The 24,508-nt window shown below is 52.8% G+C and overlaps 2 protein-coding genes across 2 annotated transcripts; one reads left to right on the top strand and one right to left on the bottom strand.

Moving 5' to 3' along the window:
- The first annotated feature begins 21 nt into the window (after positions 1-21).
- On the top strand, positions 22-2,968 carry MRPL49 (mitochondrial ribosomal protein L49). Its single transcript, XM_043971813.1, has 4 exons — positions 22-173; positions 1,283-1,433; positions 2,186-2,310; positions 2,418-2,968. The coding sequence occupies exons 1-4, from the start codon at positions 84-86 to the stop codon at positions 2,562-2,564; spliced, it is 513 nt and encodes a 170-aa protein (XP_043827748.1). The 5' UTR covers positions 22-83; the 3' UTR covers positions 2,565-2,968.
- SYVN1 (synoviolin 1) lies at positions 2,854-24,508 on the bottom strand. Its single transcript, XM_043971811.1, is given in 17 exon segments — positions 2,854-4,139; positions 4,222-4,379; positions 4,461-4,647; positions 4,736-4,837; positions 4,996-5,121; positions 5,222-5,238; positions 5,240-5,368; positions 5,460-5,576; positions 5,660-5,725; positions 5,982-6,081; positions 6,165-6,291; positions 6,372-6,475; positions 6,944-6,992; positions 7,116-7,268; positions 7,391-7,483; positions 7,581-7,729; positions 23,156-24,508. Coding segments are annotated over 17 exon segments (2,166 nt in total). The 5' UTR covers positions 23,538-24,508; the 3' UTR covers positions 2,854-4,032.

Raw genomic sequence — 24,508 nt, 5'->3', positions numbered from 1 at the left:
CGTGAGGCGGGCAGTGGGCGGGTAGTGGGCGGGCCTGGGGCGGAGGCGGAAGTCCTCCCCCGCACCGGTCAGGGCTCTGTAGTATGGCGCTGGCGGTCGTGTCGTCCGCTCTCCGCGCGGGCTGGAGGGCTTGCGGGCGGCCAGGACGCCCGGCCTGCGGGCTCCGCTGGCAGGTGAGCGCGGCCTCGCCTCTGTCCAGGGCGGGGGGGGGGGGGGAACCTTCTAGAGCAGTCTGATCTCTGAGCGTGGTTTGCTGTCCGAGAGTCCAGCCTCTTCTCTGGCCCGCGGGTGTAAGTGGGAAACTGAGGCACTGAGAGAGCCGGGAGGTGGGCCCTTCCGACCCCCCTGTGGGTGCTAGAAAGGGCCTCCGAGGGCACAGAGCCCTCTCCCTTCCCATTTTACAGACCGGGAAATGAGACCCAGGTCACGCCGCGGGTCCACAGTGTAGTCGGACTGGAACCCAGTGCTCCGAGGCCCGCTCCCTAACTAAGCACCCTGCCACTGTGGCTGCCTGCCGCGCGCACGTGTGTTCGAGGTTGCGTGCGTGTGTGTATGTGTGTGTGTGAGTGAGTGACTGAGAGGTGGGTCAGGGCTGTGTCCAGGAGGGATTCAGGCGGGGAGGGTCTGGTCACCCTCGTCACCCCCTGAGCCTCACGCTGCTGCTGCTGCATTTTCATTGCCCCCTTCCCTGTCGATGGGCATCTACTTGCTTCTCAGTTCTTTGCCATTCCAAGAGGGGCTCTGGCGACTTTGGTGCCCGTGGGGCCTTTTAGGGGCGGGGCTCTGCCTGGCAGCTTAGCCCGCCATGTGGACTTGTTTGCATTTCGGGACTGTTTCTGCTGATTGGCCGCATGCGGTTGAGAACTGACTTTCCTATGACCTGGTTCTCTGCCCTCCTGGCCACGGCTGATTCATGCCTTTGCTCATGAGGGACCGAAGTCGATCTTTGGGTCTCTTCTAGAGCCGAGTACGATTCCCTACATGCAGCAGGTGTTTCCTAAGTGCTTGTTGCACCTGCATAGGACTCACAGGATCATAGATTTGTGGCAGGGAGGGACACTGGAAGCTCGCTAGGCCGGCCTTCCCATCTTACAGATGAGGAAACTGAGCCCCTGAGTGTGTCCTAGGGACAGAGGAGGAATGAATGGACTAGTTTCCTCAGGTGAGATTGTGGAGGCTTCCGGGCCTTGGCTGAGGAGTTGACACATTGTGACCTTGCTGCTGTGGAGTCACTGGGCGGGCATCAGGTGGGCACTAGGGAAGACTGATGTCTCTGTCTCAGAGCCAGACCCAGGAGCCGCCTGCTTACCCTGGAGTCGTGGAGTCCACGGCAGAGTATGAATTTGTGGAGCGCCTCATCCCCCCTGCCAGCATCCCAGACCCCCCCAGACACCAGAGTTACCCCACGCCGAGCGGCTGGCAGCCTCCCAGAGGTGAGCAAGCAGGGCTTGCGGGAAGATTCTGCTAGTCTCTTCATTTCGGAGACAAAGGGAGGGAAGCTGCTGGCAGCCTGGAGTGTTTGCTTGGTCTCAGAACTGAGCCAAACCCCAGCTAGGAGCCACTCATTGGATGTGGTTGGCCTCCCGTTCTGAGCTCCTGGAACAGCTCAGGCAGGCCCAGGGATCCTGGGGTCCAGCTAGCCTCAGGGGCACTCCTTGGTAGAGAAGACATGGGAGGGATGAGAGCACGGGCGCTTGACCTTTTGTGAATCCTGGGCCCTTTGGACAGCCTGGCCAACCCTGGGAACTCCTTAGGAAAATGTTTTTAAGTGCACCAAGTCAGATACCCAGTGTTACAAAGGAAGTCAGTTACGTGGAAACGAGCCTGGTGCAGAAGCCCTAGATTGCTCTGTTTTGCTGACTACAAACCTGGGGTCGTCCCACAAACCCAGGAGATTAAAGCGAGGGGCTGGAGCTGGGACTGTGGCATGGCAGGGGAGGGCTGTCCTTCGAAGAAGTCAGGGACGCCCCGGGTTTGGTCTCTGAAGATAGCAGGGTGTGCCAGATGGGGATGTCTTCTCGTGGGGCCCATCCATCAGTAAATGCTTGACTGAGCCCAGGTGTGAAGGCCCAGGTACGTCCAGCTCTGCTCTGGGGAAGACCGGACCCGGGACAGGCAGCCAAGCCCCGAGAGACTCAGGGCCTGTGGAGGGAGCCTCAGCCCAGCCTGTTTCTTCCTATCACAGACCCACGGCCCAACCTCCCCTACTTCATTCGTCGTTCCCGGATGCACAATGTCCCTGTCTACACTGAGCTCACCCATGGCAACCGTCAGATGACTCTGATCCGGAAGGTGGAGGGGGATATCTGGGTAAGGAGGAGGGTCTTGGTGCACCCCCAGGGTTGGGAAGCATGGGATAGGGAGCCCTGACTGGCAGGGCGAGCACTGGGCCTCACTGGTTTCTCTTTGTCTGCTAGGCCCTGCAGAAAGATGTGGAAGCGTTCTTGGCCTCACTGTTGGGGAAGGCGCCTGTGACACAGGTCAACGAGGTGACCAGGACCCTGCGGATCAAGGGTTACTTTGACCAGCAGCTAAAGGCCTGGCTCCTGGAGAAGGGCTTCTGAGGACGGACCAGCTCAACCCGTGGGCTGGCCCCTGTCCCAGGGGTGGCACCGAGGCAGACCCCTCCAGTTCAGCCCCAGCAGTGGCTGCTGCTCCCCCTTGGGGGCTGGGGCTTTCTGGACTCTAGACAAGTATCTTCTCAAAGCGAACTCACTCCCCCCCCCTCAGGAATCTTTATGGGAAATTTCTGGGAAATGAAAAACATTCATCCCCTGGCTTGGCAGAGGCCCCAGCCAAGGTGGTGACTTAGGAAGAGGAGGCAGGCACAGCGCAAAGAAGACATGTCACTAATTCCCAGGGGGAGGGGTACCACGGCACAACCTGGCACCAACTTTAATGCAAGTTTTTATCTTGGCCGTATATACAATTGAAGCTATTAAAATTTGTACAATATTTACAAATTAAATAATCTGAAACTCTCCAGCAACTTTTGTAACACGAAACAAAGGGGAAGAGGGGAACGTGGGTGAGGCTAGACCTAGTCCTGGCTTTATCTCCCTACCCCTGCAGAACCACGCCTAACTGTGCCTCACCTCCCTGCTGGGGTGGTGGGTGCTTGTTTACATTTGAAATAAGCTATGGGGTTGGGTTTTAGCCAAAAGACAGCAACAAGAAATCTCCCCCCCCCCACCCCCCAAATCAAAGAGCTTCAGAAAGCTGAGCACTTCCCCCTGGGACGGTTTGGTTTAGAGGCTGGCTGCCTCCTCCCGTCCCAGCTGGGGGTAAGGAGAAGGAGCTTTTGGCCACAGAACAGGCTCAGTCTCATTACACCAGAGAACCAGGTGCTTCCAACATCCCGTCACGTCACTTGGGGGGAGAACTCCCAAAGAGCTGCCCAGCGGGCAGACCCCCCCACAGGCAACCACCAGCCAGAGGAGGCTTTGACAGCCTAACCCCAGGCACTCACTTTCCTGAGATGGGGTCACCTGTAAGACATGGATGGGAGGGCAATGGGGCACTACTGATACTACAAAGGGACTGCTCGAGGTAGGGGCTGGCAATGCCCAGCTGGCCTCGAGCCCCTGGGAGCTAGGGCTAATACTGCTGGGAACAGGGGATCCTCCCTCTACTTTGAACCGGACTTTGCAGCTCCGGAGGGAGTGTCTTCAGAGTGTCCACCCTTCTCCTGGGCCCCCCAAACAAGAGTAGTAGATAGGGCTCAGCAGCCCCAAGTCTGCTTGGAATTAAGGGAGGCTGGGGGTGGGGTGGGTGAGGGTCAGGAAGGAGACTGACCCACCAGGCCTCCGGCCCAAGCCACCTGATCTGGATTTGGGAGCTCCCAGGTGGCAGGAGTGGGGGATCAGGCCTTTCTTCCAGTTGGGAGGACATAGGAACCTCATGTTCTTTTCCAAAGCCTGGTGAGAGGGGAGACGGCACTTGGCGGTGGGAGGTGGGATCCACTTCTCACCCGAGCACGAGGGCACCACAGTCAAAACACAAGGTTGGGGAGTGGGATGAGGTTGGGCAGTGTCAATGAGAAGCAGGGGATCCCAGCTTCTGCAGGCGGCGGCGGCGAAGCTCCACCGCATCAGGCTCCGCATCTTCTGATAGTTCCTCAGCCCCAATGGACTCAGCAGCTGGAGACAGAAGTCACAGGTCAAACATGCAAAGGGCACAGTGTCCTGGCGCCCCCCCACCCCCCACCAGGAGGTTCCTCACATGGACCCGGCTGCTGCTGCACCGGCTCAGGGGGGAGCGGGGAGGCTCCTGGTGAGGGGGGCGTCGCCTCAGAACTGAGGATGCTGCTGGAAGAGGAGGCTGCAGCCGCTGGTGTAGACGTCTCGGTGGGACTGGCAGGAGCAGGAGGTCGGGGAGGGCTGAGGAAGGAGCCAGAGAAAGGTGACCACTAGCCAAGCACGGCCCCAGCCCTTCCCCACCCCCCTCGCCCCCAGCCTCACCCCAAGGAGGCCAGCACAGTGAGATACTGGTTGATCTGCAACATGGCAGCGTCCAGCAGGGTATGGATATTTCTCAGGCTTTGTAGCCGGGCTTCCAGATGCTGCCTCTCATGGCCCTCCAGGGCCTGCAGCTCCTCAGTGGTCAGGCCTGCAAAGCCTGCTGGGGGCACTGGCATGGGGGGGAACCCTGCAGAACAAGAAGATACTTGCCCGAGGCCCGGGGGAGCCACAGCATCCCGGCCTGTACACCTTAGCCCAGGAGAGTCTCCACTTACCGAATGGGGGAGGCAGGGGCATGCCCATCCAGGGAGGAGGGAAGGGGAAGCCAGGAGCTGGAGCGGGCTCAGGGACAGACCCAGTGGGCCGAGAGGTGCTGGCTGGGAAGAGCAGACACACAGAGCTTGAGAGGGAGCCTCGCTTCCCTTGGCTCTACTCCCCTTCCCCTGCCCTTTCCCCTTCCCCATGCGGATCCATGTCAATACCCGTCATGACCAAAGGCTCTGAGAGCTGCTTCCTGACCCTCAACCAGACTCACCTGAGGTGGACGGCGAGGCAGGTGGAACGTCTGCATTGCTGGGAGGAGGCATGGGGGGGAAGGGGCCCATGGGAGGCCACAGGGGGAACATCCCCGGAGGAAATGGAGGCAGGAGGCCTTGGGGAACTGCAATGAGGAGAGAGGGGGAAGTAGACGAGGATGGGGCCCAGAAACTCTAGGCCCCAAGATGGAAGGGATACATGGATGGCCTCCCTGGAGTACTTACAGTTGGGGGGCTGGGGCGGGGCAGGGGGGGGGGCCCTGCTCGGCAGGCTCTGGGGCGGGTGGGGACTGGACAGGAAGTGAGGCCCGCAAGACATCCATGCGGCAAGTGGGGCAGGTTTGCTGCCGCTGGAACCAGGAGCGCAGGCAGCTGTAAAGGCAGAATCCAAGGCAGAAAGATCGAGGGACTCGCACCCGCCTCCTCCCTGTGGTTCAGGAAGCCAGCGCCACCCCCAGCTCACCTGGTGTGGAAGATGTGGTTGCAGGGAAGCCTCTTGGCACCCGTCACCATCTCCTCCCTGCAGATGATGCAGACGTTATCCATGGCCTGGAGCTCTTCGATCGTGGCATCCGGGTACCTGAGGAAGAAGCAGCCCCAGTGAGCGGAGCCTCTGGGGTCCAGGCGCAGAGGGGAGCAGCTGGCACCGAGGGGGGCACTCACAGTGTGTTCATGTTGCGGATGGCCCGGCGAGACATGATGGCGTCGGTCACTGCCTTCTTAAACTGTCTGCAAGCACAGGGTGGCAGGGTGGGCGGGTCAGGTCCTGCCTGGCTGTGCCCCCCCCATGCCCTCCTCTCATGGCCCAACTCTTGCCATGCATGCCCCCTTCTCACCACTCAGGACCTTCCAGGGGGTCTCCCTGTCACCCCCCTACACACAGATCCTCCTTAAGGAAGGAGCTGATGTTTATGAGGCCTCAATGGCTCCCTGTTACTCATTCCCAGACAAACGGGGAAGATGCGCAGGACCCAGCCCAGCCTACCTCATGGCCAGGTACATGGGCCGAATGGCAAAGAGTGGGAAGGTGTGCACCTTGATCATGATGGTCATGAAGGCCATGTAAAGCAGGACCTTGATGAAGCCTGGGGGGAGGACAGGATGTGTGGAGGCTGGCCCGGGGGTGGGAGGCCTCCTCCTGCCCCCCCCCCGCCCCCCGGGGGCTCACCTGTGAACAGCTCAGTGTAGAGCATGTAGACCGCTTTGTTGTCCCAGGGGTTCTCATTCTGGAGGTCGATGGAGTGTAGCACGTACTTGATGAAGATGGTGAGGACCATCGTCATCAGGATGGCGTACTGAGGAAGGGAGGAGCATGGAGCGTCAGGGAGGGCCCCTGCCAGCCCCCTCCCCTTCCCCTCCTGCAACCCCATCGTACCTCAAAGCCAAAGACCAGCTGCACGGAGGCCCCCCGGGTCAGGATGCTGTGATAGGCATGATTGACGAAGAGGAAGTCCAGGGCCCCCAGGAGGAGCATGAGGGCTGCAGGGGAGGAGGGGGCCGTCAGGTAGGGCCAGGTTTCTGTTTCTAAGATGTTTGGGCCCTGGGGTTAATGTTGGGGGGCCCTCTGGGAACTCCCAGCCTACCCTGGAGGGGAACAGCCACAGCCCCGACTCCTGGGTGAGCAGGCAGAGCATGAGGAAGTCTCTTTGGGGCTTAAGACAGTTGAGGTGCCCTGGAGTGGAACAGGGCAGGAGAAAGAATGCAAATGAGCTTCTCGAATTAGCTTCGGGCCCAGCTGCAGCAGGCAGAGGCTGAGCCAGTTCTGGGCACCGTGCACAGGGATGGGGCAGATGGGGGGGATGGAGGGGGAGGTGGGGGAGGATGGAGGGAGAGGTGGGGGGGATGGAGGGGGAGGTCCTCTGTTCCCCTCCCCACTCGTACAGGGCAACAAACCCTCCGACACCCCTGCCCCGGGTCACTCCAGCCCTCTGCCCAGGGGCCACTCACAGACGATGCGGCAGTGAAAGAGCCAGGAGATGTTGGGGCTCCGTTCCATCTGGCCAAGAAGATGAAAGGCGCGTGAGGGCCGGGCCCTTCTCTCTGGGCTCTGCCCCGGATCCCCTCTCCAGCCCCCGCAGCCCGGCTCCCCCTCGGCCACGGCCTTTCCCGCCTCACTCACAAAATCCACCCGGTCCTCGGCCAGCCAGTGGAAACACTTGAGGAAGAGGAGGAGGGTGAAGAGCGCCACGAACCGGGGGCTGAAGTCGTCCCGAAAGACGGTGAAGGCCAGGCAGGTCTCGGTCACTGCGTACCAGGAGCGCTCCAGGAGGTGCTGGGCGGGCACGGGAAGAGGCCCTCACGGACAGGACCCCAGCAGCCCGCCCCCGCCCTTTGCCCAGCACCCGCCCCCGGCCCCGGCCCCGGGCCCCGGCCCCCGGCCCGCCCCCGCCTCACCTCCATCTCAGCGGCCCTCAGCTGGCCGAAGAACACCTTGCCCATCACCTTGCCCAGGAGAAAGACGAGCACGAAGGCCTGGATGTACAGGACCTGGGGGCAGGGGGCGGCCGGGGTGAGGGGCGCCTGCGCCGGGCGGCCCCTCCCCGCGCCCCGGCCCCGGCCCCGGCCCGCCCCGGCCCGCACTCACGGCCATGCTGGGGCTGGACTTGGTCAGGTAGACCACGGTGGGGTAGAACTGGTGCTTGAGGTAGTAGGCGTGGGCCACCACGGCCCCGGTCAGCGCCAGGCTGGCGGCCATCATCACGGCGGTGCGGAACATGGCCCCGGCCGGGAGACCTGGGGGGCGGCAGGGGGGGGCGTGAGCGGCCTCCCCGCCCCCCCACGTGTCCGGACAGGGGGCCCGGGCCCCCCGCCGCCGCTCCCCCGGGGGCTCTGTCCCGGGCTGGAGCGGGGTGACGGGCGCGCCGGGCCGGGGCTGGCAGCTCCCGGGCTCCCGAACGGCCCCCGGCCCCGAGCACCGCCCCCCGCTCACTCACCGGGAGCTCGGGGCCCCCGAGCCCGCTGGTCCCGCGGCGGCGGCGGTGGCGGCGATAACTCCGGCGGCGGTGGAGAAGCGCTGACGGGGACCGTGACGGGGGCGGTGGCGGCTCCACCAGTTAACAACACTCCCCACCCCCTCCGAGCCGGAAGTGCGAGCCGCAGACACCTCACTTCCGGCCGCTCCGCCGGCAGGGTGGGACGTACCAAGTGCGCCGCCCCCTCCCCCAACCCCGGTCACCCGGGGACCCTTCCCAGATCTGAGCTTAAGGGGCACTTGGAGCACCGCGGGAAGGGGTAAAGGGTAGCGGAGGGTCACCCCCTCGAGGGGACGCAGGCCCTGGGGATGTCAGGTGTTCCTCCCTTCCTGCTTCACACATGGTATCGCCCGGACGACCGGCCGGAGGATTTTACCCTTCGCTGCCAGGAAGGGGGGGGAAGGCCCCTCTCCAGCGCTCAATCAGAGGACTGAACCATGCTGAGGGGTGGACGGCCAAGAAGGCTGAGATGGGAGACCCCAGGGGAGGGAGGGAAGGAGAGAGAATGAGATGGGCGAAGCCTCAAAGAACATAAAAAAGGCTGTGGCAAGCGCGTGCCCCTTGGGAAGCGAAAGCGTCTTCCCGCTGGTAAAACATCTGTATCGAGAACTCCCCCTCTTAGGTCTGTGGAGTGAGATGGGTCGCCGTGGCCGCCTTTGATTGGTCCGGTAAGAGGCACGCGGACCAATTAAAAAATGTAAATCTGCCTACCAATAGGAAAAGCGGGCCTCGCATGGCTGTTGCTAAGAGGAACGGCCCTGGAAGCCAAGTCGACTGTCAACAAGGGAAGACCGAGCGGAGGGTGGGGGCGTGGCCGCGGCTGCCGAGATGGCCCGGGCCTGAAAGCCGCAAAGGCGCGCAATTAGGAAACAGGAATTCGTGAAGGACCCTAGAATCCTGGGCTGCGTCGGTGGCGGGTCCACTGGAGAATACGGGCCAGTGGCTCGCACCGCCCCGGACTCTCTTTGCGACCTTGGGCCGGGAGGGCATCCTTTGCCCTCAGAACCCAGGTCTTCCCGGGCTTTTCTCTCCTTGTCTCTCTCTCTGGGTCTCCCCAGAGTCCCTTATACTGGGAGGAGAGAAAGAGAGAGCCCAGGACACCTCTGTCAATTACCGAGGACCTACTACCTGTTACCGAACCCGAGTGAGAGTCTAGGGAAACAATGTAACCTGGGAGAGAAAGGCCTCAGTTGTTACTTTCGTCTGCCTACCCCCTGGGGTGTCCTTCCCTCCGGCTCTAGATGGACTGCTCCTCCCTCCTGACCGACCCCCTGAATCCCCCAGGCTGCTCAATGCTAGCGGCCGAGACTGCCCAGGGTCCTGCTTGGGACCATCTCAAGGATGCTGGTTAGAAGGTGCATTCATTGCTCCCACCCTGCGGGGCTCCCCTCTTTTGCCCGGGTGTAGCAAATAAGGTCTTGTCAAACTGTGGACTGGGACATTAGGGGATGTGAGGGAAATGCCTCCAGGTGCAAAGGGGGAAGCCCCACCCAGTTAGTATTTTAGGAGCTGGCACGGACACCTGATCGTTCAAAAGGTTCTGGTGACATCAGAGTTGGAAAGAGGCCCTGAAGACCAGATCTTTTCCTGTAGAGCAGTTATCCATCAAGACGTTAGAAGCCTGAATGCTCAGAGAACAAAGTGAAAAGTCTGCTCAAGTGTGAAAAGCAGACTGCCCCCTCAGGTGAGGCCGGGCCCTTCCCCACAGGTGTGGCAGTGCCCTGACTTGGGTATCATCTTAGGACCCTTCCCCACAAAACAAGGGCTTGAAATTTGGATTGGGGCAGCTAGGTGGCGCAGTGGCTTTGGAGTCAGGAGGACCCGAGTTCAAATTCCAGCCTCAGACACTTGACACTAGCTGTGTGACCCTGGGCAAATCACTTAACCCTGATTGCCTTAAAAGAAAAGAAAAGAAAAGAAAAAGAGAAAGGGAGAGAGGAAGGGAAGGGGAGAGAGGGAGGGAGGAAGGAAGGAAAGAAGGAAAGAAAGAAAAAATCAATTTGGATTGGATTGACTGTCACTGAAGCCTGCTGGGGCGAAGTATTTTTTGGGTAGGTGAAACCTCAGAATAATGGATAATTATTATGTATAATAACAGATCCTTTCTCAGAATAATCCTTTAAAAATAATAAAATACATCTGATTACAAAGGAAACCAACTATACAGAAATACATTTATCCAAATATTAAAAAAAAATAACAAGCTCTGAACCCCAAGATAAGAGACACACAGAAAAGAATATTCCTGAAGTTCTGAATATCATTCAATACAGACAGGATGAGCTTTTCCCCTTAGAGCAGTACCTATCCGAAGAACCACTTGGCATTGGGTGTGAAATAGATGATTTTGATTACATCAATTGTTTTTTTGCACAAATAAAACCAATACAACCAAGATTAGGAGGAAAGCAGGAAACGGAAAAATAGTTACACTAAACTTCCCAGATAAAGGACCAATTTCTCAAATACATAGAGAACAGAGTCAAATTTGTAAAAATATGAGGCATTCGCCCATATTTGGAAAGGCCAAGGAAGAGAAGCAATAGTCTAGTCACCCTAAAGCAAATGAACAAAGGGAAGCAGAATCCCCAAAGCCCCTGAGATCACACCGGGTAAAGCTCTTAGAGGAGGCAAGAAGATTGTTATCACGACATACTTTTGTAGCTTCTCAGTGCCATAAAACCAGTGGGTTCCTGGGCTGACAGGCTATGAGGGAGGCTGAGAAAGAAAGGAGCAATAAAACTAGAGGGACAGAACCAAGTCCCAGTGAAGCAAGGTGCACAAGAGTGGATGATGTTCCTGTTTCATCCTGTAGCCAAAAGAGGAAGATGTGGATTACACAACGTTCCCAAACACAATCATAAACCTGGAGTCTCACAGACGGCATGAAAAGAGCTGCCTAATGCAGCATAGCACCTATGAGCCCTTTATAGCCTGCCAGTCATTTATCTCCACGTTAGAGGCCAGTACCTGGCCTCCTGGCTGCCCCATGAATAAGACTGTCCTTTGGTTCTGGGCATTTCTCTGGCCATCCTCTAGGCCCTGAATGTTCTCCTTCCTCTGTGCCAAATGCAGACTTCCCTGGATTCCTTTGAGTCCAAACTAAAACCCCACCTTCTCCAGGAAGCCTTCCCCAACCCCCCCCCCTTTTTTGGTGAGGCAATTGGGGTTAAGTGACTTGCCCAGGGTCACACAGCTAGTAAGTGTGTCAAGTGAGTATCTGAGGCTGGATTTGAACCCAGGTCCTCCTGATTCCAGGGCCAGTGCTCTATCCATTTCACCACCTAGCTGCCCCATCCCCAACCCCTTTTAATTCCAGTGCCTTTCCTCTGTCATTTACTTCCCATTTATCTTGTACATACCTTGCTTTGTCTAGGTTTGTCAGCATGTTGTCTCATTAGATTATAGGCTCTTTAAGGGCAGGGACTGCTTTTTGTATCACTAGCATTTAGTACTGTACAAGCCTGGCACATAGTAGGCACTTGTTTATTGATTTTTGTGAAATAAAGGCAGAGTCTCTCTTTTTTTTTTTTATCATACAAAGTCCTGGGGCAGATTTATTTTCCAGGGAGAACAATCATCCTTAAGGATGGGCTGCATTTGTGGGATTTTTTTCTAAGACAGCTGCATGGCACAGGGAATCAAGCGCTGGGCTTGGAATCAAAAGGACTCCTTTTCATGAGTTCAAATCCAGCCCCGACACTTCTTAGCTGTGGGACCCTGGGCAAGTCACTTCACCCCATCAGCCTCAGTTTCCTTATCTGTAAAATGAGCTGGAGCAGGAGATGGCAAACCACTCCAGTGTCTCTGCCAAGAAAACCCCAAATGGGGTCATGAAGAGTTTGACAGGACAACAGGAGACCAGACCTTCCAATGTTAATATTGCTTGAGTTCTGTCTAAATTGAAACTGGGGGGGGGGGGGCGGCTAGGTGGCGCAGTGGATAAAGCACTGGCCCTGGAGTCAGGAGGACCTGAGTTCAAGTCTGACCTCAGACACTTGACCCTTACTAGCTGTGTGACTCTGGGCAAGTCACTTAACCCTCACTGCCCTGCAAAACGACAAAAAAAGAAAAGAGGAGGAAGAAAAAAATTAGCAAAAAAAAATCCCGATCAATACATTGAAAAAATCTGATACTATATGCAATGTTCCATCCTTCTGTAATGATCCTCCCCTACTACCTTGGGGTCTTTTGGTATGTCTACCTTGGGTTCACACTTGTTGGTTCAATCTCAGCATGGCCAAAGATCTCCAGCCCTAGGAATCTGAGCTTGGTTCTAAGTGGTTTCCCATTTTGATCAATGGTTTTGATAAAGGCACAAATGGCATATTCATTGGTTTTTTTGTTTTGTTTTGTTTTGTTTTTGCAAGGCAATAAGGGTTAAGTGATTTGCCTAGGGTCACACAGCTAGTGTCAAGTGTCTGAGGCCAGATTTGAACTCAGGTCCTCCTGAATCCAGGGCCGGTGCTTTACCCACTGCACCACCTAGCTGCCCTGCATGCCCCTCTTTTCTTTCTTTGTAAAAAATAGTTATATGGGGCGGCTAGGTGGCGCAGTGGATAGAGCACCGGCCCTGGAGTCAGGAGTACCTGAGTTCAAATCCGGCCTCAGACACTTAACACTTACTAGCTGTGTGACCCTGGGCAAGTCACTTAACCCCAATTGCCTCACTAAAAAAAAAAAAAAAAAAGAATAAAAAAAAAAGTTATATGGGAGGCACAGTGGATATAGCACCGGCCCTGGATTCAGGAAGATCTGAGTTCAAATCCAGCCTCAGACACTTGACACTAGCTGCATGACCCTAGGCAAGTCACTTAACCCTCATTGTCCACCCCCCCCAAAAAAAAAAAGTTACATGGAATAATTCTCTAGGAGGAAGGATTCAGGAAGAAATCTGGGCAATGTAGAAACCAAACATATCCACAATCTTCCTTAAAAACAACAACAGCTATTGTTGAGTCCAGTCATCCAACCAGCCAAGATTGTGGTATCCTCTAATCATCTCATTTTTCCCCACAAGACTCTAGAGATAATATATTATCAAAAGCCTTGCTCAGGGGCAGCTGGGTGGTGTGGTAGATAAAGCACCAGCCATGAATTCAGGAGGACCTGAGTTCAAATCCAGACACTTGACACTTACTAGCTGTGTGACCCTAGGCAAGTCATTTGAACCTCACTGTGGGGCGGTCCTTGCTCAGGTCTGGGTAAACTTTATTGCTAGCACCTCTCTCATCTAATAGTTTAGTAATCTGGCCAAAAAAGGAGCTGAAGTTAGTCTGATATGGCCTGTTCCTGAGGGAGACATTATGGCTCTTGGTAAGAATCACTTCTTTTGAGGCCACCATGAAGCATCTCTTTGGTGACACAGTCTAGAATGTTCCAGGAATGGAAGCAGAGTTCCCTGACTAGAGTTTACAGGCTCTGTCCTCAATCTGTTCTGGAAAACAGACACGTGCTTCTCCCATCTTGTGGATGTTCTGCTGCTTCCCACGCTCTCTCACTTACACTGACAGTGGCTCAGCCATGAGACTCCCAGGGTTCATCTGGGCCAGGGGGCTTGAACTCTTCCAGGCTCACTAGGAGCTGTTTTGCCCTCCTTCCCCTATTTCAGACACTAGCTCCCTGCTAGACCCCATTGTTCTGTCATCTCCAGTGTGGAAGCCAACCTCCTTTGCAAGTTCCACCTCCCCAAGAAGGGCATCAGGGAAGACTTCTTGGAGAAGGTGGAGCTTTAAGCAGGACTTCCAGAATGACAGCGATTGGGAGATGGAGTAAGAGCCAGGAGCTCCATGTCACTGGATCAGAGTACATAGGGAGCATACAGTACAAGACTAGACATGTGTATGTGTTTATGGGAAGGTTATAAAGGCAACAGGGGGTGACACTAGTGGCTGAATGGACGATGGACGGGAGTGGGCAGAAACAGAAAGCAGGCACAACTACCAACAGGCTGCTACTGCAATAGGCCAGGTGTGAGGTGCTGAAGGTCTGCACCAGGGGAGGGGCAGGCTCAGAGGAGAGAAGGGGGAGTACTCAAGAGATGCTGCAGAGGTGAAAGCCAGAGGCCTTGGTAACAGCTCAATACGGGGGGCAAGAGACTGTGAGGAGCTGGGAACAGTTCGGTTGTTCCAGGCTCTGGAAGGAGGATGTTACCCTACAGTAATGAGGAAGGGTGGGATCAATTTTGGACACCCTGAATTTAAGATGTCCAATAGGCAGCTCGAGGCAGGGCTGGAGGTTGGCAGGGAGGCTAGGGCTGTTGTCAGTCGGCCCCATCTACCTCAAGCCAAAGTCTATTTTGTCTTCGATCTTCTCCTTTCTCCCAGGGTAGCTAAGACTCCCCAGACCCTTTTTGTTTATCGCCCCCCCCCCCCCCGCCTGTAGCTCCTTCTGAGGCTTTGTGTTCCTGATCCAATCTTTCAGATTCGATCATCCTCAGAGCTGCTTCAACCCTGAAGAGAGAACCCCCCTCCTCCAATCACTTCTACTCTTCTCCCTCGGCTGTGTCTGAGCGATCTTTAAGGGGTTCATTTCTGTGGCTCAGTTACATCATTCTAGGCAGGACTAACAGCTTCCTCCTCTTCAAGGGGAGGTTCCAAATTGTTCTTAAGCTCTAAGGGTACAAGGACCCCTTTCCTTCCATTTTTGTCTTCTCCTCTTCCATTCTCTCACTCTCACAAAGGTGAAAGTCTCCCATCTCCCACTCCCACCCCCGAAGCCTTGCTTGTGTTTCTTATAAGATTCCTTCATTCTCCCTAAAAACCCAGAGAGGCAGCAAAAGAAAAACTGGGGCAAAGAAGGGTTACTTTGGGGTTGTGTTTTGAAGGTGGTAAAGGAGGTCTTGTGCAGAGCTTTGGGACCATGTTCTGAACGGGGGAGAGTAATCTCTCAAGAGATGGGGGCCCAGAGAGGGTAAATATCCCAGTCTTGGAGGTGATTAAGGCTCACCTCCCTGGCCTCTTCAATGGAGTCCATGCTGGTACCTGGAAGGATGCCCAGGGTCAAAGCTCAACCAAGATGAAAACCTCTCTGCAGGGACACACCTCCCAGTCAATGATGGTAAATGAGAAATGGTCAAAGGATATGAACAGACAGCTTTCAGATGAAGAAATTAAAGCTATCTATAATCATATTGAAAAATGTTCTCAATCACTATTGATTAGAGAAACGCAAATTAAAACAATTCTGAGGTACGACTTCACACCTATCCGATTGGCTAATATGACAAAAAAGGAAAATGATAAATGTTGGAGATGTGGGGAAATTGGATCACTAATGCCTTGTTGGTGCAGTTGTGAACTGATCCAATCATTCTGGAGAACAATTTGAAACTATGCCCAAAGGGTTATAAAGCTGTGCATACCTTTGACTCAGCAATACCACTACTAGGTCTGTATTCCAAAGAGATCATAAAAAATGGAAAAGGACCCACATGTACAAAAATATTTATAGCAGCTCTTTTTGTGGTGGGAAAGAACTGGAAATTGAGGGGATGCCCATCAACTGGGGAATGGGTGAACACGTGCTATATGAATGTATTAGAATACTATTGTGCTATAAGAAATGATGAGCAGGCGGATTTCAGAAAAACCTAGAAAGACTTCGATGAACTGATGCTGAGTGAACAGAAACAGAACATTGTACACAGTAACAGAAACACAGTGTCCATCAACCGTGATAGATTTAACTCTTCTCAGCAATACAAGACAATTTCAAAAGACTCCTGATGGAAAATGCTCTCCACATCCAGAAAAAGAACTATGGAGTCTGAATGCAGATAGAAGCAGACTATTTTCACTTTATTTGTTGTTATTTTTTGTTTCTTCTTTCTTGTGTTTTTCCCTTTTGTTCTGATTCTTTTTTCACAACATGACTAATGTGGAAATGTTTTAACATGATTCTACATATAGGGAGGAAAGGGAGGAAGAAAAACTTGGAACTCAAAATCTTACAAAAATTAATGTTAAAAACTATCTTTACATGTAATTGGAAAAAAAAAAACCCTAAAATACCATTAAGAAAAAAAAAAGCAGTGGTGGTTCTGTGGATTTCCTCCAAAGGTCTGCTCTAGTGGAAGGTATAAACTGACTGCCAATGACACATCTCTACCTGGGTGAACTCATCATCCTGTCCCCAACTGAGTTCCTTAGTCTTGACCAATGAATCTACAACTCACCTGACTCTGGTCTTTGTGGCCCCACCATGCACCATCTCCTGTGCTGGAAACCCAAGGAGTCTCGGTTATACAGCTGAGAGAGACCTTAGAGACCATCAAGTCTAACCCTCCTCATTTTAGAGAGAAGGAAACTGAGGCCCAGGGAAAGCAAGAACTCTGCCCAAGGTCATTGCTAGCAGGGGCAGAGCTGGTCTGATTGCCAAGCTAGGGTTCTTCCCACTGTGCCACAATGTTCCCTGACTCTTCCTGCTCCTGCATCACCTCTTCATCCTGGAGATTCCAATTTTTTTTTTTTTTTTGCAACATCTCTCCCTCCATCCCCTCCTCCCTGTATCCACAGCCATACACCCACACGAAGAGACTCACTACTAGCTGGCCAGACTCCTGTAGCTTCCTTACAGGTCTGTTCTCTCTCTCTCTACTCCATCCTTCCTACAACCACCGGTACAATCCTCCTCCTTCTGTAGAGATCTGGCTAGGCTATGGCACTGCTGAAAAAACCCTCAGAGACTCCCTCTGTACCCCAGGGAAAAGTTTTAACTCCTCTGCAGGGGACCTGGCACCAACTGTGCTTCCCTCCCCAGTCTGACCTGGCTGCCTTCTCTCCTTCCCCTCCACATGCTGAGCCAGGTCAACCACACCACACCACTCTTCCCCCTTGACCAGTTGGTAATCTCTCTTGCTCCTGCCCCTTATTTCAAGGGGCAGCACAGTGGGTAAAGAGGATGGAGTGGTAGGCCTGGAGTCGACAGCTCAAATGCAGACACTTAGTAAGTTTTGTGACTGACCTTGGAAAAGTTAGTTATCCTGTTTGCCTTGGTTTCATCTATAAAATGGGGATAATAATACGTACTTCTCAGTGTTGTAAGGATAAAAAAAAGCTAATATTTACAGCATTGAGCACAATGTCCTTAGCATATAGCAGGCACTGTATAAAAGCTATTTGTAAACATACATTAGATTCTATTTTCTAAATCACTTTGCTGCCCCTTCTACTTTGTGAGTTCATCCCATTCCTATTTGCAGTGATGACTATTAATTGTGTAACTACCTCCATATTCTTCTCTAGACCTTTTTATAAAGAGGGTGCTGAGAAAATAAGTTCAGCCCTAGGGTTAGTGTAATCTGCTTCTATTCCTATCCCTCTTTACCCAGAGCCCAGTAAGAGGGTTTTCTTTTCTTCTAAATCTAACCTTTATTTTACCTGAGACTAATTTTTCCCTTCCTTCCCTCTTATTCCCCATTTTCCCTTTCCCTCTTTCCTTCCTATTTCTGTTGAGGGAAGTATAATTTTATACCCAATTGTGTATGTATTCTTCCCTCCTCTGACCAGTTCAGAGGAGTGAGATTCAAGTGTTGCATGTTCCCTGCTCCTCCCAACTCATTCTTCCTTGTTTCTGTAGACAACAAACTCCAATTATGTGAGATAATTTCCCCTAACTTTCTGCTCCACCCTCCTCTCCACTATATATTCTTCTCCCTTTCCATTTTTTTAAAAGATCATCAAGGGGGCGGCTAGGTGGCGCAGTGGATAAAGCACCGGCCCTGGATTCAGGAGTACCTGAGTTCGGGTCCGGCCTCAGACATTTGACACTTACTAGCTGTGTGACCCTGGGCAAGTCACTTAACCCCCATTGCCCCGCAAAAAGAAAAAAAAAAAAGAAAAAAAAAAGATCATCAAAACATAACAGAACCGGGGCAGCTAGATGGCGCAGTGGATAGAGCACTGGCCCTGAAGTCAGGAGTACCTTAGTTCAGATCTGGCCTCAGACACTTAACACTAACTAGCTGTGTGACCCTGGGCAAGTCACTTGACCCCAGTTGCCTCACTAAAAAAAAACATAACAGAACCACTCTTAGGCCCTCTAATTAGACTCCCTCAAGTCTGACGATAGAGTTCTGAGGAGATATATGTAGCATCTCCCCATGAGAATGTAAACATTTATGTTTAGTCCCCTATGATTGCTTACTAACATTTGCATTTTTATGTTTCTCTTGACTCCTCTGCTTGTATTTCAAAGTGTCTACTTGGCTCTGGGATCTTTTCATCAGAAATGCTTGGAAATCTTTTATTTTGTTAAAGATCCATTTTTTTCTCCTGCAAAATTACTCAGTTGTGCTGGGTAAGTTATTTATTCTTGGTTGTAAGTCTACAGATTTTGCTTTCTAGAATATCATTTTCCAAGCTCTCTGCTCCTTTCAGCAATGGTTGCCAAACCTTGTGTGATTCTGCCTTCTTTTGTTTGTTTGTTTGTTTTTTTTAGTGAGGCAATTGGGGTTAAGTGACTTGCCCAGGGTCACACAGCTAGTAAGTGTTAAGTGTCTGAGGCCGGATTTGAACTCAGGTCCTCCTGAATCCAGGGCCGGTGCTTTATCCACTGTGCCAATCAGCTGTCCCAATAGATTCTTTTTTTCTCCCCTATAGATTCTTTATATGTCTACTTTGTCCTCTGGTTCTAAGAGATCTGGGAAGTTTTCTTTCATAATTTCTTGAAATTGGATGTCTCCATTTATAATTTTGGTCACGGCTTTAAATGATCTCTTCTTAATCTGTTTTCCACATCAAATTGGTAATGCAAAAGGGAGAACTTACCCAGTGACTGAAAAACTGCTATTATCATCTTGCTGGCAAAGAAAACAAGCAAAAGTTCAATCGTTCTGCTTTTTCTTTGTGGTCAATTTTAATCATCTCATCCATCCTCAGTAGCCAGTACTGGACCTCGTCTATTCTCCTGTTTCTCAACACAGCTGAAAAGTCCCCCTTTAATTACCCTTAGTTTTCCTTTGTGGGCCCTGCTCTTAACCCTTCTGGCAATATTTGTATAGGACTGTGCCAGGCCTTTTTACCCAACCTCTAATACAGACCACGACTCCAATCTTACATGCAGGCATTTTAAAATCAAACCTGGCTGATGAGCTGACTTCACAATTTCAGCTGTGAGACCTTCTCACTCCTTTTGCTTGCCCATCCCTTGAGAAATGGTGAAGGACTTGAAGAGAAACCAACCTGCTTCCTGACAAAAAGTCCACGTTATTTCTCTCTTAACCTTGATGTTTTTCATTCAGTGACCATCCCTATCCACTCTTTTCATGATGTTATGCTGCTGTGGATCATGGCCCACCACACCATCCAAGGAAGTGGAAAGTGCAGGTGACCAAAGAACAGAGGTAGACCCCGTAGCCAGAAACAGCAGCCACATGAATCACTCAAGCACAGTATGATCAGAGGAGGACTGGTCACATCGTTCTTGCTCCATGGACAGCTCTGGGGGATCCCATGCAAACAGCCGGCAGATGATGCAGAGGTGAAAATGGTCCATGTTAAGTGGATGGGGAAGATGGGCAAATTAACACACTGATGGTGGAGTGCTGCCTTGGTCCAAACGCACTGGATCTTAATGTGGAATTATGCTTTATCAAGTCATGGAAAAGCACACACTTTTTAACTCAAAGTCCAAAGAGAGCAAAAGGTCCCACATATACAGAAAAATATTTGTGGGAGCAAAAATCAGAAGGCAGGTGGGTAGCCATGAATATGGAATGGTGGAAGTGTTCACGTAATGGGAATCTTCCTGGGCTCTAACATATGATGACTATAGACACTTAAAAGGATTATTTTAACTGATACTGAGCAAAGTTAGGGGCACATTCACAGTGTGGTACCACAGGAATCTGGGAGTGCAGAGCTGGACTTTGATCTACAACCAAGAACTCCATGGAATTATGGATGTACAGTGAGTCTTCTACATAGAGTAGACCCTTAAACAACAGTCATCACATTGTTAGTCAGGATCCCAAACTTCTCCCCGACCTGGCAAAAACTAGACTCTTCCAACACTCATACTCTTGAGGGTGATGTAGATTATGGGACATCAAGAACTCAGAAGACTTGATGATCCATAACGTCCCAGTGGGACGAGGGGCCTCCACGCTTTCCCTCATACAGGACATTACATCTCCCATCTCCACGTCTTTGTCCTGGCTATGCCCCTACCTGGAATTCTTTCTCTCTCTCTCTACCTCTGCCCATAGAATCTCCAGCTTTCCTTCAAGTCTTAGTTCAAGGGCAGCCTCGACATGAGTTCTTTCTGAATGGCTCCAGCTACCAGTGTCCTCTCCTGAAAAAGTACTTTATTTTTACTTACCTGTGTCCACCTTGTTTCCCCGCCCCCCCCCCCAACAACTTCCAAGAATGCAGCATCCTTGAGGTTAGGGGTTTTTTGATTTTTGTCTTTGTATTCAATCAATTAACTGGCATTTATGAACTGAGAACCAGTCCCTGCCACAGAGAAGCCTCCATTCCAATGGAGAAACAGCCTCAAACTGAGTATATGCAGAATATACACAAAAGGAACATGGGGGAGTTTGGGAAAGAGGGCACGGGTAGCTGGGGATCAGGAAAGGAAACCAAGGGTTCTAAGAAAGACCCTACTTAACAGTGCCTGGAAGATGGTAAGCCCTTAGTAGAGGCTTGTCGAATTGCTGCCCTCTCCATGGGTACAGACTAGCCACCATCCTACCTCTGAAGCCCCCCTGGGGAGAGAGTAGGGGAGGGGTACCCCGTGCTTCCTCATCTGTCCTTCAGGCCCAAGGCTGGTCACTGAAACGAGTCTGGCTCTGGCTCTTTCTTTGGGTTCCCCAGAGGAAAAGAGAATGTTCTGCCAAGGCAGGATCACAGCACCCCCTGGGGGTTGGTGTGCTGTCTCCTCAGGTACAGGGCTCTAGCACAGCCGACTTGCTGAGGTGCACTGAACCAAAGAAGAGGAGGGAAGCCCTAGCAATTTCTTCTAGGGATGGATTCTCCTCAAGTCTATGCCCCGTGAAAGGGCGCGGGAGCAGGCACATCTCACATCAGAAGGGGTCTCCTGAGTAAAGTGTGAGTGAATGTCAGGCACATTACCCACAAATCTAGGCTACACAGAATCCTTCGGGGCCCACTCTTATAACAAACTTAGCCAACCTCAAGACCAGAAGCATCTGTAAGGTCCAAATTAACGCAGGAAAAGACCAAGAGAACACATTTCCTAATTTTTAGCAGAGTGAATGGCCAGTCATACCCCAGTAAGGTACCAAGCACGCTTAAACCCACTGTAAAACCCCACAGATCGAGAGGTGGAAGGGATCTTACCCCCTTAATCCTGGGATGTGTGTGTGTGTGTGTGTGTGTGTGTGTGTGTGTGTATGTAAAAGTATTTTTATTGACATCTTTTGTTTTTATATCATCTTCATTTCTGAACATGTCCCTCCCCTCTCCTGTACTCAGTGAACCCCATCCCTCATACAAACGCTTCAGTCCAGTAAACAGCCACCACACCAACGGTGCATTTGATATTTCAGACCCATTTTCCTGAACCTCTTCAAATAAAGGAGGGAGTTACATTTTCTCAACACAGCATCCAGTTCCTTTCTGGAGGGTCTTTCTATGGGTATTTTTGTGGCCATTCTTGATGAACATCCTAATATGTGACAGGTACTCACTGTGCTAAGTGCTGGGGAGGCAAAGCCAGAAAAAAGGAAACCAATCAGGACCTCACATTCTTTTGTCCAACTCCTTCGCTTGAGAGCTGGCCCACATCAGTCAAAGCTTGCCCAGGGCCCATCGTTATCAGTGTCTTGGGTGGCGTTTGAGCCCAAATCTTCTGATTCAGGCTTTAAGGAGGCCAAGGTCAGCGCTCCATCCAGGATCAAGGGCTAGAAAGTGGCAAAACAAAGACAAAAAGGCCCCACTCCGGCTGCCCCTCTAGGAGCTCCCACTCTACTTGGATAGTGACACCATGGACACAAAATAGGTGAGGGAACAGAAAGTGGATATATAATGTAATACAAAGGAGGGAGGAAGTGCTGGCTGGCTAAGGAGCCCAGAAGAAGCCAGAGCTTTTACAGATCCTCCAGGGATTCTCATGGTGGCCTGCACTTCTTAGGGAGCAGAACCAGGTGAAACCCTTTTCCCTATAAGAGTCCCTAAGTCTTTTCTTCTCCAAGCTACATATCCCTGGTTCCTTCCACCAGTCTTGATAGATCCTGTCTAGATCTTCCAGCTCTCAGAGATGGATAAGAAGACATTCCGGACTAAACCCTGCCCCCCAGCAGCTGCCACTATGGGAAGGTAAGCCAATCTCGGGGTTGGAAGGAGGGTGGTGTATGGCCCCAGAGCATCATTGGCCAAGTCATGATTAGCTCCTTGGCACCGTGTTAGCAGGTGGCACCATTTTGCTCAGTCAGATGGGCTGCAGCTTCCCTGTCCTCTTTCCTACATGATCTGCACTTCCCCCTCCCATCACCAGGGTATAAGTAAGTTAGGCAGAGAGAGGGGGCGGCCTCGGCATTCTCCTTGGGATTTGAACCCATCCTCTGGCTCCAGATCTACACCTCAACAAGCATGAGCCAAAGGCTTGGTAATGCTGCCCAGGCTACAGGGCACAGTGGGGTGGGATTGCTCAAGGGATGAGCAGTCAGAGAAGGGAAGGGAAGGGAAGAAAAGAGAAGGAGGAAGATGAATGCATGATAGAAGGTAAGAAGAAATGAAGGGGATGGAGAGAAGGGAAGAGAAAAAGGGAGGGAGGAAGGAGAAAGGGAGAAAGGGAAAGAAGGCAGGCAATGGGGAAGAGAAAAAAGCAGTAAAGAAAGGAGGGAAGAAAAAAACCCAGGAGGGTAGCAAAGTGGGAAAAAGAAAATGAGGAGGATGAGGAGGGAAGGAAGGAGGAAAAGACATAACAGGGAAAGAGAGGGTAGAAGGGAAGATGAAAGAAAGGAGAAAGGGAAAAGGGGGGAGAAAAGAAGGAAAAAAGGGGAGAGAAAAGGGGGAAAAGGAGAGAGCGAAGAGGAAAAGGGAAGGACAGTGAAGGATGAAAGGGGGGCTGGTAAAGGAAGAGACGGCGAAAGAGATGGAGAGGAGGGAGGGAAGAGGACAAGCAAAGGAGGGAGGGAGGGATACAAATGGGAAGCAATGGCCGCCAGGAGGAAGGGCCGGGCCGGAAGCAGGCAGGCCCCCCGCCAAGCGCCCGCACTCACCCCAAGCCCGGGCCTCCCGAGCTCGCGCTGGCCCCGGGCGGCGGCGGCTACAGCGACGGCTCCTCCGCCAGCTCATTAGGCCGCACTCCCTCCACGCCGGAAATGCGGGCGGGGGACACGTCACTTCCGTGCCCAGGGCTCCCCTGCGGGAGCCCTCTGACACCCACTTCTGCGGAGCCGGAGCCGTAAGTGCCGCCACCGCCCCGCAGCCCGCACTCGAACTCGGCCAAGCGGAGGCCCCGCCCCAAGAGGGGCCCCGCCCACTCGTGGACCCGAGGGAAGAGGCGAACGGAGTGGCCAAAGTCCTAAGAACCTGGCGGAGCAGGGGTGGAGGCGCCACGCAGCATCTTCCCGCCGGGAAACTGTCCCTCCCCAGCCCCATCCCACCCCCAGCGTCTGTGGAGTGAGACGGCCCGAGGGCTCTTTTTTAATGGGTCCAGAAAAAGCCACTCGGACCAATCAAAAGCTATGATCGCCTAACCAATGGCTGGCCTCGGCTAGCGGTTGCTATGTCGACCGGACTCTGGTTAGACTGAGGGGGCTGGTACTGAAGATTAGCAAAGGCCGGAAATTGGAGAATAATGAACACCAGGCCCTAGGCTGTCAATCAGCGAGTATGGGTCCTGTGGGAAAAGGCTGCGGTCAGTACACCACCATCCTCTCAGCCCCGCAGACTCACGACCTAAGTCAGCCTGGATCCCTCACCATCTCCCCCTCGCTGTGGCCAAGACCTGACGAGTTCACCTTTGCAGCATCTCTCAGTCACGCTCCCTCCTCTCCCCAGCACTGCCCCCACCTCGCCACAGGCCCTCATCACCGCAAAAGCTGCTGGGGGCTTGGCCTCCCTACTCCCCTCCATCTTGCATTCAGCCAGCAGTGATTTTCCTATAACACAGGTCTGATCCTATCACCCCACTCCTGAATACATTTCAGGGGCTCCCTAGTGCCTCCGTTAGGCGCTCCAAGCCGCTCATAAAGAGCCCCCTCATCTTTCCGTTCTCCTTACTCCGCTCCCCACTTCCACTCCACCTTCTGGCTCCTCCACGCCATTTTCTCGGCTTGACCCGGATGAAAAGGAATGATTTTCCTCCTCAGTTCATCTCCTGAGCTCCCTGGCTTCCTGAGGTCTACAGGAAGTCTTTCCCAATATGCCTAGATCGTTTGATCTCCAATTTATCCGACCTTGATCGGGTTTGTACAAAGCCGTTTGCTCAGTGTCTTCCCCATTAGAATCTAAGCTCACTGAAAGCAGGGACTGACTTTTGTAACGATAGGAATGACGCTACCTGCTGGAGACTTACTGTAGGAAATGAGGAGAAGACACCTGAGGGCAAGACATGTGGCTTTTCTTTG

The sequence above is a fragment of the Dromiciops gliroides genome, chromosome 6 (assembly GCF_019393635.1).
Source record: "Dromiciops gliroides isolate mDroGli1 chromosome 6, mDroGli1.pri, whole genome shotgun sequence".
NCBI classification, from domain to species: Eukaryota; Metazoa; Chordata; class Mammalia; order Microbiotheria; family Microbiotheriidae; genus Dromiciops; species Dromiciops gliroides.
This window is presented reverse-complemented; position numbering and strand designations above follow the sequence as displayed.

Excerpts from the sequence above, each read along its gene's own strand:
- MRPL49 (XM_043971813.1), top strand. The coding sequence starts at position 84 with ATGGCGCTGGCGGTCGTGTCGTCCGCTCTCCGCGCGGGCTGGAGGGCT. Across the intron at positions 1,434-2,185 it reads CGGCTGGCAGCCTCCCAGAG|ACCCACGGCCCAACCTCCCC; the intron begins GTGAGCAAGCAG and ends TTCCTATCACAG. Across the intron at positions 2,311-2,417 it reads AGGTGGAGGGGGATATCTGG|GCCCTGCAGAAAGATGTGGA; the intron begins GTAAGGAGGAGG and ends TTTGTCTGCTAG.